The sequence below is a fragment of the Schistocerca americana genome, chromosome 10, assembly GCF_021461395.2.
Source record: "Schistocerca americana isolate TAMUIC-IGC-003095 chromosome 10, iqSchAmer2.1, whole genome shotgun sequence".
In the NCBI taxonomy this organism is placed as follows: domain Eukaryota; kingdom Metazoa; phylum Arthropoda; class Insecta; order Orthoptera; family Acrididae; genus Schistocerca; species Schistocerca americana.
In genome coordinates this window covers 108517389-108536274 of record NC_060128.1, presented here as the reverse complement: position 1 = coordinate 108536274, position 18886 = coordinate 108517389, and the positions used below count along the sequence as shown (strand labels likewise).

The following is an 18886-nucleotide window of genomic DNA, read 5'->3' as shown; positions in this document are numbered from 1 at the left end:
AAAATAGCAGTGGTGTGGTAGCAGTCTCAGAACCATGTCTCTGTTTTCTTTCTTTATTTTTTTATGTGCTATAGAGGCAGCTGTGGTTTTTCTTGGCAGGAAGATCCAGTAATTCACCCATTGTACAGTCTACTAGTAGAAGAATGTCTCTTTTGTATTATCCATTTTGTAGTGTCCTGTGATCTATAAATAACTGTGTAGACCCTCTGTTAACAATAATCAAATTATGATAAACATTTTTCATTGCAATAAAAAAAGTCTTGTGTACCTGTCTAAATAACACCATTTGCCAAAGATATCACCTGGTTGCATCCCCATTAGTTATTTGAACAAAGTAAATTAGTTAAGTTGGACAGCAGAGTGTCTTCATACCACTTCTTATAAGATTTCTGTTCATTTTTTTCTTTGTTGTCAGAATCACTCATAGACCTGAACTACAACAATATAAAATTTTCCACAAACCCCACTAATGTACCTTCACAGAGAAGAAGCAATCTATCACTTTTTCAGTTTTCAAATTGTCACTGGCCATTGAAATAGTATAATTTGTAAATATAATTTTGAAACAGTCCAAGTGGCTTTTTTATTTAATCCTGATGGCCAATTTTGGTTGAACCATCTACATAGAAACTGTTGAATAGAAATACTGTCTCTTACATATAGATGATATCACACTTTTGACCAAAAATGAAAACTACCTAAAAATTGTGTGTTGTGGAAAATACTTTAATGCCCTGTCATCTCCTTTACCTTTGTCTACCTCCATCGTCCCAACAGTGTATTTCTGTTCCTCTTGATCCCATTCTTTTTTACTCTTCATTATCTCTGGCCTGAAGCTGGTCCAGTGTTTACCAATGTAAAATGCGCAGGAAAGAATTGAACTGTACCTCCCAGACAGCTTGGTAGGAGAGGGCAAACAGGTGGTGGAGGGGGTTCCATCCAGGTGACTGCCACCTGGTAGGAGAGGTGCAGTTAAATAGCTGAACGTCACTCACAAGCAGAACTTGTAAGCTACAGCTATCTTGTCTACAAATGTCAGGTTAAGCCAGTATGACTAATAATTCGACTTGTTGACCATTTATTATAAAAAACGCAGTAGATTGCTGGACTGTTCTGAAATTTCAACAGAAAGAACAATTTCACCTGACTTGTTAACACATTAAAATTAGATTCTTTTGCCACAAACTCAGCAGGGTTTAAACAATTTCATCTCACTAATATATTAATGCAGTAGTAAGTGCAACAATTGTGAAACAGTCTGTTATTAAACAAACAATTGGGGACAAATTGGGTCAATAGTGTAATGTTCCCTAGTGTTGATGACTTGTTCGTGAGCTCTAATATGATGTGATATTATTTAGCTCACCTTTTTATTACTTCATGGCTGTGGATACTAAACAGGTCAGATTTTCTCTTCAGATTCTGCAGTAGAGGCTGGAAGTATAAAACTAAGCAATTATATAAACAAACATCACCAATAGTAGATGAACCAGGCTGTGAAGTAGCCATTGAAATAAAAAAAAAGCTGTGCAGTGTTTGCGGCAGAGCTGGTATGTGACATGGTTGCTTTCACAGGTGGCCTAGCCTCTTATGGGGGTAGGATAAGCCTATGAGAGAACTGGAGTGGTGAAATATGGTATCCCGGCTGAGACACAAAGTTGAAATATGCTCACTCTTTTTATTTACTTAAATTTGGCATATTTCATGACAGTACCTTTTCCGTTAGATGTTTACAAGGCGATATTGGTCTTGGCTTCAGTTGTCTAATGAAGTATGATTCCACAATGCATCTTTGTCGGCTGCAGAAATGACCTGGTTCAATGTGTTTGCCTCATTTTTGGTGTTTCAAATACCATTTCTTCAAATGTAGTTTCTTCTTATAGTTTATATAAAAAATAGTAACATAATTCAAAATTATTTGACGGCGACCTGCACATTCTTCTTCCGTCAACACACACCAAGAGTTAACTGACGATTGAGTACAGTCAAAGACGACTCCAGTGTCAAAGATATTTTACACAACACACAAGCTTCCACTTGTAATCAGTCTCTTTGCTATTCTTCGACACATTTACTAATAGTAATCAATATGCTTTCACTCTCAAAAATATAAGTAAATTAACATATAATAAGGCAAATTATAATAAAAAATTCTGACAAAAAATATACGAAAACATTTACAATTTGGTATCGACAAATCCGGTAAAAAATAAGACATCTCCCAGATCCATTACAGTGGGAATGATGGGTCTATGGATTGGGCAGACCTCGCGCCTGGGTGTTCAAAAAGGATATGATCCCTGAGCGAGGGGTTGGGATTGGGAGTAGCATAGGGATGGACGAGAACGCTTTGTAGGTTGGGTGGGCAATGGAATATCACTTTAGGAGGGGCCGAAAGGATTTAGGTCGGGGTGTCCCTCATTTCAGGTCATGATGGTAGACAAACAAAGCCCTCCAGAAGGATACGGTTCAGCTGTTCCAGTCCAGGGCAATATTGGCTGATGGGGTGGTGGAATGATTGGGGCTGTGTGAGGACATGGCATAGGAAATCTTCTTCACCTGTCCATCCTGAACCCAGTATGTCACATTCCTGAACATTGAACTTCACCTCTCTGATGGCCTCATCCACATCGCTGTCCACATTAAACCTAAAAACTGCCAACAGTATCTGCACTTTGACAGCTGCTATCCCTCCCACACCAAAATATTGCTCCCACACAGTCTGGCCACATGTGGATGGCATATGAGCGATGAGAACTACCATGCCCAGTATGCTGAAGTTCTTACGAGAGCCTTCACAAACTCTACAGGAGAGTTCTATATACAAGCTACATTTTGTACGCATCAGTGTATGACCTAAGATAGACAAAACGCAAGCTCATAGCGACCACTACTTTTCGCTGAAAGCTATTTGAATTTTGTGCAGTAGCTTCCTTACTGTCAAAATATCACAGTACGTATGACTTAATAAAACGTTAGGCAGTTCATCACGAAACTGATGACAGAGGCTGTGGGAGAATGTTTTTTGTTTTTTACTGTATAGTTTCGTCAAAATTGTGTGAGAAAGCTGGCACATCCACGTCTTCATTTTGCAGTGTGGCCCTGCCAGCACCAGGCTACGCACAAAATGTTTTGTACGTAAATGGTTTCAACTGTTGCGACCGTGATTCATTAACTAGGTAGATGTAGGGTTACACGTCACTCTAAAGGTGTGATACGTTACACCACAGTAGCTAATGAACAACCCGCCCTGGGTATAAAAATATACATTCAGTAGGTGACAGCAAACTGAGCAGGGTGCCCCTTTGGAATGGAGGCAGCTCGTACGGTGCTGAGAATGAGAATGCATTTCTGCACAGGACCCCGAGCTATCCTGCAGGAGCTGTACTAGACTTCCAAAACTCTGTTGCACCCCCACCCCCCCCCCCCCCCCCCCCCCCACCCCCACCCCCCACCCCCTCTATCTCCCTCACTTTTTTCACATTGTCTTCTACATACTAGCAAAATCACATGTGGACAAATAAATACATGGCTGAAAATCAAAACAGAAAGACACACACGCAATTGATGTATAAGACCGTGGGCAGCTCTGCGTTATGGCGTGGAAGTGAGCTGTGGCTGACATGTAAACAAGAGAGTAGAATTTGGGCACCAGAAATGGGATTTCTCACAGCAGTAGAGTGGCTTAGTACATTAGATGGAGTTTAGCTTGATGATTTGCGAGTAAATTAAATGTCCAGTTCTAAAAACTTATGGATCCTGAAAAGGACATCCAAACTTCTTGTATGTCCTTTAACTGAGGGGTCTTTTCAGACAGTTTGGACTACTCGTATTGCTTTCCACCTGGAGGAAACATGTAAGGGTAATTAAAAGTTGCACCTATGAATGTGAAGCAAGTTATCTGCATTTCACCTGTCCGGCAGGCAAATTTCAAATCAGAAGTCACATTCAGAGGCCAAGTTTTGCATTACAGCAATACACCAAAATACCTCGAATAACAATGGAGAGAACTCTTAACTTTGAAGCAGCATCTGTCAAATGCTGCTACATTCAACATGAGGAATAGTGTTCTTCAAAAACGTGCTGGCACCTCATGTCTAGCTAATGCTACAATACTACTGTTTAACATAGATCAATAGTGTTCACGCTAAGAAGCTAGGTGTACAGCTCAGTTAGACAATATGAATAATTAGAGGCTGTGGTATCCCTGTCAGAATCTATAACGGAGTTGTGGCTGAATTAGCCGTCTTATAGTTATAATGTACCGTAGATACCTCAAACAGAAAACCGTATCCAGTAATGGGAAGAAAGCACAGGTCACACCTGACAGCAAGAATGGTGGCAGAAATGATCCCCAAAACTGAGATCCTATATCCGTGACACGGATTTTTCGTGCATCTACGTCTACATCTACATGGATACTCTGCAAATCACAGTTAAGTGCCTGGCAGAGGGACCATCAAACCACCTTCACTGTAATTCTCAATTATTCCACTATTGAACAGCATGCAGAAAAACTGATACCTATATCTTTCTGTGTGAATGCTGATTTCCCTTATTGTATTGTGATGATCATTTCTCCATATGTAGGGAAAGTTGGTAACTGAAATTTTGAGAGAGGATTCCACTCCAACAAAAAACACCTTTGTTTTAATGATGTCCACCCCGAATCCTGTATCATGTCTGTGACACTCTCTCTTCTATTTCAGGATAATACAAAACGTGCTGCCCTTCTTTGAATTTTCTAAGTGTATTCCATTAATCCTATCTGGTGAGGTTCCCACACCACACAGCAGTAGTCTGAAAGAGGGCAGACAAGCATAGTGTAGGTGGTCTCTTTAGTATGCCTGTTACATTTTCTGTCTGTTTTACCAACTAAGCCCAGTCCGTGGTTTGCCTTCCCCACAACATTTTCTAAGTGTTCTTTTCAATTTCGTTGTAATTGAATTTATGGCCTTTACACTTGACTGATTTATTCCGTAACCAAAGTTTAACGAATTTCTTTCAGCATTCGTGTGGATGACCTCACACTTTTCATTATTTAGAGTCAATTGTCAATTTCCACACCATACAGATATCTTTTCTAAATCATTTTGCAATTTGTTTTGATCTTCTGATGACTTTATTAGTCTATAAATGACTGCATCATCTGGAAACAACCTAAGACTACTGCTCAGATTGTCTCTTAAATTGCTTATATAGATAAGGAACAGTAAAGGGCATCTAACACTACCTTGGGGAACGCCAGAAATCCCTTCTGTTTTACTAATGACTTTCCGTCAGTTTCTGCTAACTATGACCCCTCTGAAAGGAAGTCATGAAACCAGAACGATGTTGTCTAGATCTATGTTGTCTGTGTGTCAGTAGACAGTTCCCTTCAAGGTAATTCATAATGTTCGAACGCAATATATGTTCCAAAATCCTGCTGCATATCAATGTTAATGATATGGGCCTATAATTTAATGGTTTACCGCTACTACCTTTTTCAAATATTGGTGTGAACAATGCAACTTTCCAGTCTTAGTGTACAGATTTTTCGTCAAGTGAGCAGTTGTATATGATTGTTAAGTATGGAGCTATTCCATCAGCATACTTTGGAAGGAACCTAATTGGTATACAGTCTGGATCAGAAGACTTGTGTTTATTACATGATTTAAGCATACACTGAACTCAAAAATAGTGAGCTATCTCATTACTGGTTTTGAACATTAGATGGATGAACTGCATTTATGGGATAAAAATTTGTGATTAGAGATTTTGTACCTGTGTAGTACAGAAATTTCTGTAAGACCATAGTTTATCAGTTTCCTGATTAGCTATGTCTCAGAGAATGATAGTCATAATTAACATTTAATATTTCTCACTATAATTTTTGCTAATAATAAATTGTTATGTACTTACAGGTTTCCTGACATTCATGAACTGTTATGATGTCCGCAAGACTAGTCGAATGCAAAACCTGTTTATGTTCACTAAGATTTTGGCACTAGTACTTATTATCATTGCAGGGTTGGCATATCTTTTTATGGGTAAGTGGGAAGAAAAATGTTCCATATTTTTAAGATGGAATAATGTCAACAATTGATGTAACCAGTTTGAGGTTTATTTCTGTTTCTTTGCAGGCAACACTGAAAATTTCAATAATCCCTTTGAAGGTTCCCACTCGGATCCGGGCAGGATTGCTGTGTCCATTTATTCTGGTATATTTTCCTACTCTGGATGGTGGGTAACCTGCTTTTTCACTGATCTGTTATTCTAGTGTCTGCATGCTCTAGTTTGGTGTGATGAAAAGGAGAGCAGCTTGTTAACGATATACAAAGCTGATATACAGTAGAACCTCGCCAATCCAACCTCAGGTAGTCCAACTCCCCGCTTAATCTGACCGACCCATTTCTGGTGTTTGTTTACATATGTGGGCTGCTGCTGCTGAAGTCAAATCTGGATTTGTCGACGGATCAGTAGGCTGTTGGCCGATGGTGGGTACGGTTGTTTGATTAGTTTTAGTATGAAATAATTTGTTTCTAGCTCCATCAATAAATGGTATGCACATATTTGTTTTATAAATTAGAGAAAGCGTTCTTGCATATTGAAGTGTGTAAAAGTAAATTACGGCACCAACTGAACATAAATGTGTGACGCTGTCTTTGCAACTGGATATTGAGCTCAGTAATAAGAGTGAATGGATCAGTACACGACGCTGACTACACGGTGGAAGCAGAATTGACGACCAAATCATTGATGCTGTTATTCGAACAACTGATGAGAATGGGAAAGATAATGACAACAGTGAACCTGTGGCTGAGTATCACACACGTATGCCAAAAATGGATTTGATATAGCTCTTCAAACCATTGAACAAAGTTCTACATCTACCCGAATAGATTTTTTGTGGATTAGGAAATGGCGGAACATCGTAGCAAAATAATTGTCTTAGTCTGCTAAGCAAAAGAACAATACAAACTTTTTATTATCCTGCGTAAGAACGTACCACCGTTTTTTACCCTGTAATTTCTCAAGTGTTAAACAGTTGAGTGCAAATCAGTTGTGTGTCAATGCAATACTGTAATAATATATCTAAAAACAAAGATGATGTAACTTACCAAACAAAAGCATTGGTATGTTGATAGACACACTAACAAACACAAACACACACACAAAATTCAAGCTTTTGCAACTCACGGTTGCTTCATCAGGAAAGAGGGAAGGAGAGGGAAAGACGAAAGGATGTGGTTTTAAGGGAGAGGGTAAGGAGTCATTTCAATCCCGGGAGCGGAAAGACTTACCTTAGGCGGAAAAAGGGACAGGTATACACTCGCTCGCGCACGCGCCCCCCCCCCCCCCCTCCCCACACACACACACACACACACACACACACACACACACACACATCCGCACATATACAGACACAAGCAGACATATGTTATTTTCATATCAATACTGTAATAAGGTATGTACAGTTGTTACACACACTCTCACAGTAACAGAATAATACAGACATATTTTACAGAACAGGCACTACTGTACATGACACTTTTATGTAAGATTTTTTGTGTGTCAATGTTTTGTTTTCATTTCGTACTGTGTTAACATTTAACAGTATTTCAGATAGTATTTCCAGCTGAAAATTAAAAGTTGTACTATACTGTATTATGATGTTATGGGTCATTAAAACTGTCCTCTGGTAGTCTGTCTTGCGTTCCGACCGTACTCTGTTCTGTAGGGGACAGATTAGCGTGGTTCTACTGTAGCTTCTTCGTGAAAGATTTTCAGGCATTGCATCTGAAGTATTGTCTAAACTGCACAGTATGACCTGACACAATGCTCGAGAACCTTTGGAGCAGTTGTTGTGTGAGGAAAGCCTCAAACAACACAGTATTGCTTCATTTGAAACTATTTTTCGAAAATCTCACACAGTGTTTTACAGTGATAGATTCTAATTTATTGTCAATGCAAATTGTCATTAGTTCAGTGAAACTACAATCGAGTAAGACCAAACTTCCATTTACCAAATGATGATCAGTCAGCATCCACAGATTAAAATTGAGTCACCTGTTCTCTCAGAACCAGGAAGTGAAGCAACAGCAACATTCAGGCATTAAGCACCAAACTTTCTACTGCCACTGATCGCATTGCAGGAGGGAATGTGATGGATGCCATCAATAAAATTTCGGCAGTCAGTGGGACCTGATAAGCGAGGCTCAGCAGAGAAAGCACTTGGGAATGCTCCCAAATCTGTGTTTGAGGCTTTTCCCAGTACCAATTCTCCAGTGTGAGAATTATCTGGAAAGTAATATAACTAAGTCCATGAAATTAATTTTTTGGTACAATGAATCAATTCTTCAATGTGTGATCTTCCTGTGTTGAGACTTTTTGTCAGCTAGGTTTCCAAGAGTTGTAGGCATCCCGGAAGGCTCAGTCGGACTGTCTTTCTGGGCACAGGTAACAGCAGCTTTCATGCTGTGGACAGTTTTGGAGTGGTATCCTTTGGAGGTGCCTGGGGCTGAGGAAACAATACCATTGGAATTGAAAAATGACTGAGCATTGCCTTGACTTTGGATCTACTCATACACAATGACTGCGAGGTATGCGACTCAGAGCTCTGTCTCTTCGTCTCAGGATCGTATTCAGAAAGCCTAACTTATTTCCCGTTATAACACTGTTCAAAAAAGTGGCATTATTTCTACATAATTCTAAGTTCTCCACAAATGAGGATTCAATTGGACACATGGTCATCGGTTAATCTCTTCGGGACCAGTGCTGCTTTCATTTGTTCGCAGCTTGTGGTCTAATGGCTAGTGTTGCTGCCTCTGGATCACGGGGTCGTGGGTTCGATTTCCGGCTGGGTTGGGGATCTTCTCCACTCAGGGACTGGGTGTTTGTGTTGTCTTCATCATTTCATCATCATTCATGACAGTGCCGAGATTGGACTGAGTAAAGATTGGGAATTTGTTCGGGCGCTGATAACTGCGCAGTTGAGTGCCCCACAAACCGAACATCATTATCTACCCACATTTCTTCATCTGCCATTGCTCAGTTACAGTGGTTTTGGGTACATCCAGTCTGAGCTATCATGCATACTCTCATACTATGGGACGAGTTCAAAATTTCACGGGCTGGAGTCAGTGTCTTCATGTGTCGACAGCAGAGCACATCCAGCACTTTGCCTTCCAAAGAATGTCTCACATTGCTGAAACGCCTACCATTTTGACAGACATTTGTTCCTAAATGCCTGATCGGTCCGTTGAAACATTTCTGCAGTGGACTCCCTAAAATTTGCACAGACTACGATCACACATATATCATTGTTTGAGGGAACCCTGTGTCACCACAGGAACTGGACTGCTAAATGAGGCTTTACGTAGACACATTCCAATTCTCTGTGAGGTAGGAGGGAACTGAGGTTTGTTACATTGGGGAGCTAACAACTACCACAGACTAATGCTGGAGGAGAGACTGTCATCTGACCAGTTGTAGCATCGTAATAGAACTGGTGACGTCACTTTCCAGACAAACGTTTTGAGCACCTCAATACTGATTATGGAATGTGGGTTTGGTAGGTAGATTTAAATTTACACGGTCAATATTTGCTTTGTGTAAATGCTCTGTTCCATTTGAATTGTGATCGGTTGTCAATTAGCTGCTTACTTTTAAGATGTTGGTTAATGTGGTCACTGTGACCTTTGTATGGAGTCAGTAAAAGCAGTAGTACTGGGCTCGACTAGAAGTTATGCATTTTTGTTATTTAATTGGAGAGAAGTACTTTTCCCTTTAATAGATGCAATGAAAGATATAAATGCTGGTATGAGGTGTGTTCAGAAGGCAAGTGTACTGTAATCATAACCATCTGTGGTTTTATGAGAGCTGGCAACACTGTGTGTTAAAGGGGGATCTCCCTGACCAAAGTGAGCACCGTAGGAAAACAGTAGTACACAAACTGACGTAGTGTCCAGTTGTGAGAAAGATGTCTGTAAGAAATCCCACCAAATGCGAGCCACATGCTATAATCCGCTTCCTACGCACGGAAGGGATAACACGTACCGAATCAAAACGGTTTACAGTGAAGGTGTTACAAACAGAATAACTGTGTTTAAGTGATGTAGGGAGTTAAGTGGTGGTGGATGTCAGGTGGTTGATGCTGTAAAAAAAAGTCAACTTGTATACCCCAGGGGACAACATAGTTGGATTGTAGAACCCACTTTTAAACGGAGTATGTATGTGGCATAGATACCTGAAATAGACATAGATACCTGAAATAGATAGATTCAAACACTTTGTAAAGCCTGCATGGGATTTCTACAACACACTAGATCTCCTATTGTGCTGATGACTCTCATGTGGGCCATCTTTTTTTCTGCAACTCCCTTTTCCTGTGCAAGGAACACTACATTTTGCGTTGTTTGTTAAACCTATTCACATTTCCTTTGTCTGTCATACTACACAGTTTGCATTATATTCTCTCCCCCCACCACCATCACGCCCCCCCCCCCCCCCCCGCCCCCAAATTCTGTTTTCATTGCTTTCTCGCTGTCTTTCGTTATTCCATCGATATCTTTGTTCTAAGTCATAACTTCTCTCAAGTGTTGACAACCACATTTCGAAACACTATGAAGTTTGTCGGTTGCTGATGGAACCTTTGTATGTCTTCATTTGTTTATGAGTTCATTTTCTATATTTTATTTTAATTTTCTAATGATTACCATGCGCTAGATATTTGTTTTTGCATTTCTTGCAGGCAAACTCAAATTATCATTGGTATTACTGTACTCTTGTATTAAAGTCGGAATTGCAGAGTGCAATTGAATAACAAAAGTTTACTAAGGTTCTTGGGAAAACTCTGCATAAATTTGTGGGGGAGAAGGGGGGGTGAATGCCCACATTCTGTTTTGTTTTGAAGAAATGTACCAAGCTGATAGAATGTAATATAGGATATGTTGATATTTTCCTGTTGAATGTTGAATAATTACCATTGGATTTCCTTTTTTTCCAGGAATTACTTAAACTTCATGACAGAAGAGCTGAAGAATCCTTATGTGTAAGTAGACCTAGCTTATAATGCAGTATACCTTTCCTAAAAAAAAAGATAAATGTGTAAGCAATACACTACAAAGAAAGTAATAAAAGTTAAGAATGCAGTAGTAGAACAAATTGATGAGTTTCTGTATTTAGTTCAGTTAAAGACAGTAAATTGAATGGGAGTGAAGGATATAAATGGATTGCAGAGCTTTTGGGAAACTAAACAGGGTTTTCAAAGCTAAGCTTCAAATGCGTATGAAACGGAAAATTCAGTCAGTGTGTATCAAATTAAGACAGTGAGACATTAAGGTAAAGTATGAAAATCACTAAAAACTGAGGACCTTCTGTTGATCCATTGTGGAGAAGGGTCAGAGGCCAGTCAAATAAGTACCAAGGAAAATTGCAAACAGCTGTTTTCTTTGAGAAGTTATTTTATACAGACCACCAGTTTCGGCGCCTCAAGAACGCCCCCATGTGCACTTGCATAACTTGAGCTATCAATATCTGGATTCTTTGAATTTGTTAAGGAGTGTTTACTTTAAAGACTTGACCACAACAGTTGTGGTCAAGTGATGATAGGGATTAGGACAACACTAACGCGCGCGCACACACACACACACACACACACACACACACACACACACACACACACACACACACACTCACTCACTCACTCTTTGTTTGAAGTGGAGAAAATCCCCGACATGGTATGGAATCAAACCTGGGACAACGAGCCACCTAAAACTGTACCATAATGGAAGGGCAGGTGGTGTGTGGGCACATGCGCGCTTGTGTGTTTGTGTGTGCACGCATGAATTTGCAATATTGCAAGGAGGTTAATCTGGATTGATTCTTTCGGTTTAGGGGTGTGGTAGATTCCAACTTCCTGTTTATGGATGACAGTGACTGCCCAACACACAACCACTGACTCCCAAGGGGGCTTACCACTCTTTCGTGAGTTCGTGCTCAGCTACTATGGGGCCACAGCCTTTGCAGCAGCTCTTCTGTTCCTGAGCTGCACATCTGTGCCAGCTTGTGTGTTTTACACGAAGCAGGTGACTGGGTAACGTGTAATTCCCAGCCACGGGGTGACAGTTAGGGTTCGTAAGTACGCCCAGGTATAGGCCAGGCCAGGGAGGGGTGATTACCTGAGCTGTTACCTTCCCAAATTGCCGGTTGGTCCCACTGTCAGGAGTTCAGGAGGTGCGACCTGAGGTGTGAGCAATCATCTGAGGCAGCAGGTGATGACCCTGGTCTTAGGGGTCCCCTCAGTTGGAAGGAGCACACCATCAGAGATGCCGGCAGTTGTGGGCGATTTCTTAGCAATGAGCTAGTCACTGTCTTCATCTACATCTACTAAACGTAAACGGAATAAGGCTAAAGGTTCAGAGACTCTCCCAACTGCACCTCAGTTCCTTGTGGTATGGTGCACCAGAGGTGGCCAGCACTTTGCTACGATTAATCCATTTATTATTCAGAAAGGTGTTGAGATCGGTTGCAGGCCTTGTGAATCCTTCTCTTTTTTGCATAATGGACTTTGCCTCTTAAGACCAATTGTGATTTTCAAACCCAACAACTGCTTACAGCTTCGCTCCTCCACCGCTGTCCCATTCGTATCAAGGTCCGTCAAAGACTGAATTCTTCATGTGGTGTCATTTACACTCGACTGCTTGATGCTCTGACAGAGAGAGACATCCAAACTTACCTCTCCAGTTGAGGTGTCACTGCAGTCCATTGGGTAACAAAAAAGTTTGATGCAACCATAGTGCATACACACACTCTTTGATAGAGTATTGCTTCCATTGAATATCAAAGCAGGCTATGAAGCTATCACAGTCCGACCTTGATTTCCAAACGCAATGTGCTGCTACCGGTGTCAATGTTACAGCCATACTCACATGTCCTTTTAAAATACAGCCAATTGTTTTACTTGTGGCAGGTATACTGATGAGAGTGATTGCCCACCTCCTACTTCCCACTATATCGGTTGTAATAGTGACCGTGGCGCCTCGCCTGTGAATGTCCCACGTATCTCGATTTGGGAGCCATCCGGGAGATCTGGATGAAGAAAAAAGTACCTTACTCTGTCTGTCACAAGTTGTTGGCTATTCGAAAGCCCAGCATTTTACCATCCAGCACTTACAGTACCAATCTTGCTTTGCCCCACTCCACGGATAATGTGGCCACACATACTTGCGACCTGCAGTCGATTCAGCATTGCAGTTGTAAAATCTCCCAGTATAACGATAACATCCATGTCTCCTTCTACAGATGCAGGATGAGCCACCAAATCTTTCCCCAGAATCAACTGCTACATTACCCAGCAGGCCAGGAAGGGCAAAAGGAATACTCGCATCGAGCAGATGAGCAAAACTGTAGACCTATATCTCTGACGTTGATCTGTTGTGGAATTTTAGAACATGTTTTTTGGTCGTGTATCATGTCGTTTCTGGAAACCCAGAATCTACTCTGTAGGAATCAACATGGATTCCGGAAACAGCGATCGTGTGAGGCTCAGCTCGCTTTATTTGTTCATGAGACCCAGAAAATATTAGATACAGGCTCCCAGGTAGATGCTATTTTCCTTGACTTCCGGAAGGCGTTCGATACAATTCCACACTGTCCCCTGATAAACAAAGTAAGAGCCTACGGAATATCAGACCAGCTGTGTGGCTGGATTGAAGAGTTTTTAGCAAACAGAACACAGCATGTTGTTATCAATGGAGAGACGTCTACAGACGTGAAAGTAACCTCTGGTGTGCCACAGGGGAGTGTTACGGGACCATTGCTTTTCACAATATATATATATAAATGGCCTAGTAGATAGTGTCGGAAGTTCCATGCGGCTTTTCGCGGATGATGCTGTAGTATACAGAAAAGTTGCACCATTAGAAAATTGCAACGAAATGCAGGAAGATCTGCAGCAGATAGGTACTTGGTGCAGGGAGTGGCAACTGACTCTTAACATAGACAAATGTAATGTATTGCGAATACATAGAAAGAAGGATCCTTTATTGTATGATTATGTGATAGCGGAACAAACACTGGTAGCAGTTACTTCTGTAAAATATCTGGGAGTATGCGTGCTGAACGATTTGAAGTGGAATGATCATATAAAATTAATTGTTGGTAAGGCGGGTACCAGGTTGAGATTCATTGGGAGAGTCCTTAGAAAATGTAGTCCATCAACAAAGGAGGTGGCTTACAAAACACTCGTTCAACCTATACTTGAGTATTGCTCATCAGTGTGGGATCTGTACCAGATCGGAGGAGATAGAGAAGATCCGAAGAAGAGCGGCGTGTTTCGTCACAGGGTTATTTGGTAAGCGTGATAGCGTTACGGAGATGTTTAACAAACTGGAGTGGCAGACTCTGCAAGAGAGGCGCTCTGCATCACGGTGTAGCTTGCTCGCCAGGTTTCGAGAGGTTGCGTTTCTGGATGAGGTATCGAATATATTGCTTCCCCCTACTTATACCTCCCGAGGAGATCACGAACGTAAAATTAGATTCGAGCGCGCACGGAGGTTTTCTGGCAGTCGTTCTTCCCGTGAACCATACGCGACTGGAACAGAAAAGGGAGGTAATGACAGTGACACGTAAAGTGCCCTCCGCCACACACCGTTGGGTGGCTTGCGGAGTATAAATGTAGATGTAGATGTAGATGTTTTACGTCCCTAGATCTGACACTCATCTGAGTCTTTGTCTGCCATCCCCAAAGCCTCTAAGAAATCAATCAAAGGTAAACAGTCTTCTCCTTCACTGACTCGGTGATCCTCTTCGATGGTGTCGTTGCACGATACTCTCACCCGGCTGACCTCCATGTCACCAGTGCACACCGCCAACTGTTTCTCTGCCCTGTGCTCCACAGACTGACAGAGGGAGACTGCCGACACCTTTGTGGATCTCGTGGAACAGTATCCTTCAGCCTCTGCGCCTTGTAGCTGTGAGTCTTTGAAGGCTGGCACTCGGCAGCCCTTGAGGGGACTACTGTTCATTTGTTCCGTCTTCCCCATTTTACATTACGACTCTTCTCCAATGGTCAGTAGTACGTTCGTGACATTATATGCAACAAGGAGGAATTACAACTGCTCTTGGAATCCCAGCATCTGCTTGTTTTCTGCCTCCAAGAAACAAAATTGCATCTCTGAGGCCGCTTTGACCTCTCGCGTTTCCTTCCAGTCCAGTTTGACTCGGGGCCCCCCCTCCTCCCTGCGAACAGTATTCCATCTCGTGGGGAAGTTGGGCTGCTCATCTGGGATGAAGTCCATTGCTAAACCTTCTCACTAAACACTCGACTGCAAGCTGTTGCAGTCCCCATTATCCTTCCTCACTTCACCTTTCTCTTTGCAACATCTACATCCCTCCGTCATTCGTGGTCACCAGTGCAGACTTCCTCCAGCTTAATGGTCAACTGCTCCATCACTTTCTGCTGCTTGGTGATCTTAATGCACACCTTCCCCTCTGGCGCTCTTCGACAACCTGTCAGAGAGGTCCCCCCCTTCGCTGATTCTGTGTCAACTCAACCTCATCAGTCTTAGCACTGGAGGACCGACCTTCTTCTCAGACTCTACACACGTGCACACACACACACACACACACACACACACACACACACACACACACACCTTTTCCATTGGAACTTCCACTGCCCAGCTTGCCCCTTGTCTCGAGTGGTCTGTTCTCTTTGACACGTACTCAAGTGTTCATTTACCATGCGCTATCCATTTGCTGACTTCCACCACACCATGTGTAAACCCAATTGCCTGTTTTCTAAGGCCGGTTGTAGGCTTTACTCGTCCCTGGAAACTTTCGATGAACATTATTTTCCCAGTTGCGATGACTAGGTAGAATATCTTATAAATTTTCCACTCCTTGCAACACTTCTTTACTGCACTGTGTCCCAATGCCTCGGTGGAGTCGGGCACGCCACAATACAATTCGCTCGTGGAAATGTGCTCTCTGCATTTTTAACCGTCATCTGTATTTGTTATAAACAGTTGCATGCACTGTGTCACATTCGTCGGGATAGCAAAAAGCTGTCTGGCTTTCATTTACTAGTTCTTTTGACAGTTTCACTCCCTCTTCTGTTGTGTGGGAGCAACCTCCGTAAGTTCCATGGGACCAAGGTCCATTCCTTGATTTCCTGCTTAACTGTAGCAAAGGATGTCATTTTGGACTCTTGCTATCAACACCTTGGGCCACTTTTGTGGAGATTTCAAGCTCCAGCAACTATCACCCTGCCTTTTTCCATCAGAAACAGGTGGATGAGGCTCGGGTGACACCCTTCTGTTTTCAGAATTGTGAGTGCTACAATGCTGCCTTTGCTACGAGGGAGTTAGATCGTGCCCTCACTTCATCCCAGTCCTCCACCCCACAGCTGGACGAGTTCACATTCAAATGTTGCAGAACCTGTCTGTTGCGGGCAATCACTTTCTCCTTCATATGTAGCAATTGCAACTGGGAAGATAGCACGTTTCCCAGGTGCTTTCATGAAGCCATTGTCATGCCCTTACCTAAGCCCGGTAAAGACAAACATCGTCCTAACTGCCACTCCAATTCCCTCACCACCAGTCAAGGTAATTGAACATATGATTCATGGTCGGCTGGTATGGTGGCTCGTGTCTTGCAATCTGCTAACGAATGCACAATATGGATTATATGGATTTCAAGTGCACTGTTTTGCAGTTGACAGTTTCATCATTTTATCACCCCTTATGAACAGTTTTCTGCATAAATACCAGACTGTGGTCATGTTTTTGGATTTGGAGAAAGTCTATGGCACCTGCTGGAGGACTGATATCCGTGTACTCTATACACTTGGGGCTTTCGAGGCCACTTGCGACATTTCCTTCGGGAATTTGTAAGTGACAGAGTTTTCAAGGTATGTGTGGGTTTGACCTTTTCAGACACCTTTATTCAGGAGAACAGGCTGCCTCTAGAATGTCATAAGCATTGCCCTCTTTGCTGTAGTCATTAATCTCATTGTGGCCTGTGTACCACCAGGTATCTCCGGCTGGTTCCCCTTTCGTTGACATCTTTGACATCTATTGCAGTTCTCCACAGATTTGTCTCCTCGAGTGGTGTCTTCAGTGATGTCTCGATCGTCTTTACTCGTGGAGCACTGACGTCGGCTTTAGCTTTTTCACTGACAAAATTGTTTGAATGAATTTCTGGCAGTGCAATGGGTTTCTTCCACCATCTTTACATTTTGGGCCTGTTGTTATCTGCTCACTGAAACTACAAAATTCCTGGGACTCGTGCTTGATAGAAAACTTTCTTGGTCCTCGCACAAATCTTACCTGATTCCTCAATGTACTGTGTGTCCTAAGCAATACTTCCTGGGGAGCAGTTCGGAGCCCCTTCTCTGTCTGCACCGATCCCTCGTCAGTTCGAAACTAGACTATGGCTGTTTCATTTATCCACCTGCACGTCCATCGATCTTAAAACAATCCAATATTGTGGAATACATTTGGCCACACATGCCTTTTACACTATCCCTGTCGAGTGTCTGTGCGCAGAAGCTGCCGACATACCGCTGTTGTACCGGTGTGGCGTTCTCCTCGGCGGATACGCGTGCCGTTTGTCTACCGTGCCCAGCCACCTGTGCTATGCCCTCTTTTTCGATTACTCCCTTGACCACCACACGGTGTGCCCTTCGTCTGTTACCTCCCAGAGTTCGCTTTCGGCTATGGCTCCGGCAGCTCAACTTCACCCTACCTGCCACAGCCCGTGCTCGTCTCTGATTTCGTTCGCTTCCTGAGGAAACTAATCCGGATTTGATCTGTCGCTGTACATTTCTCAGTGTTTACACGCAACTTAGCGATAGCACCTTTGTATACACTGACGTGGCTGTGACCGACCCTGGTGTCAGTTGCACCTTCGTCATTGGCACCAAAGTGTTTCGGTATCAGCTTCCAGAACACTGCTCGATTTTTACAGCAGTGCACTTTGTCCTCTATCAGGGCAACAAGTGCATCTGGTGACACAGGCTTTTTGTTATCTGCTCCAGTTCTCTCGGTGCCGTTTAGACACTTAGCGTGCTGTACACAGTCCATCCAAAAAAGTTTCCACTTGATCGCTGTTGAGGGAACCACTGTGATGATTGTGTGGGTTCCCAGTCGTGTCATACTGATGGGGCTCCCAGTCACATCGGTCTGACAGGAAATGAGGCTGCTGCTGAGGCTGCAGTCGTTCTGCCTTGACCTGCTAACTCTTGCATTCCTTTGGATGATCTCCGTGTTGTCATCTGTTGGTAGGTGGTGTCACTTTGGCATCACCAATGGTCTTCTCTTCACAGGAACAAGCTCCGGGGAATTAGACCTCGCCCAGCAGCTTGGCTGACCTCTTCTCGGCCCTCGTGCCGTGAGATCATTTTAGTTAAGTTGCGTACTTGGCACAGTTTTTTTAGCTGTTGCCATTTGTTAAATAGTGATCCCCACCACTTTGTGTTCATTGCTGTCACCGAGTGCCCTTTTTTTTAACCGCTTACATTATAGTGTATGTTTGTGTCTAAGTTATCAGCCGTTTTGACAAATGACACACGGTCTGTTGACCGCATTTTATTTTTTATCTGTTGCAGCAGTATTGCAAAGGACATTTTATCTCTGACTCAGGGACTTCTGCTGTCTCTATAGCGTATTTTGTGGACCTCTCTCCTGGAGAAAGTTTTTCTTCTTACCTCTCTTTCCTTCCGTCGATTGGGCTCAATGTGTAGTCGCTTTTAACATCTTTTTTGTATTAGTGTTCGAAGGTTATGTCATGAATGCTTATTACTTCAGTTGTTTTTGTGCCCTAAAACAAAACAAAAAAATAGTATGGCTGGGGTGTCGGAAACACTGGAAAGTGAAGATATTGACTATATGGAATGGCCTAC

At 42.5% G+C, this 18886-nt stretch overlaps 1 protein-coding gene across 1 annotated transcript in view; it reads left to right on the top strand.

The window, feature by feature from the left end:
• The window catches only part of LOC124552429 (Y+L amino acid transporter 2), a 74695-nt gene that overhangs the window by 38487 nt on the left and 17322 nt on the right, over positions 1-18886 (top strand). The window contains exons 5-7 of the mRNA XM_047126702.1: positions 5904-6029; positions 6123-6222; positions 10988-11032. Coding sequence (XP_046982658.1) covers positions 5904-6029; positions 6123-6222; positions 10988-11032 — 271 coding nt within the window. The remainder of the gene's footprint in view (positions 1-5903; positions 6030-6122; positions 6223-10987; positions 11033-18886) is intronic.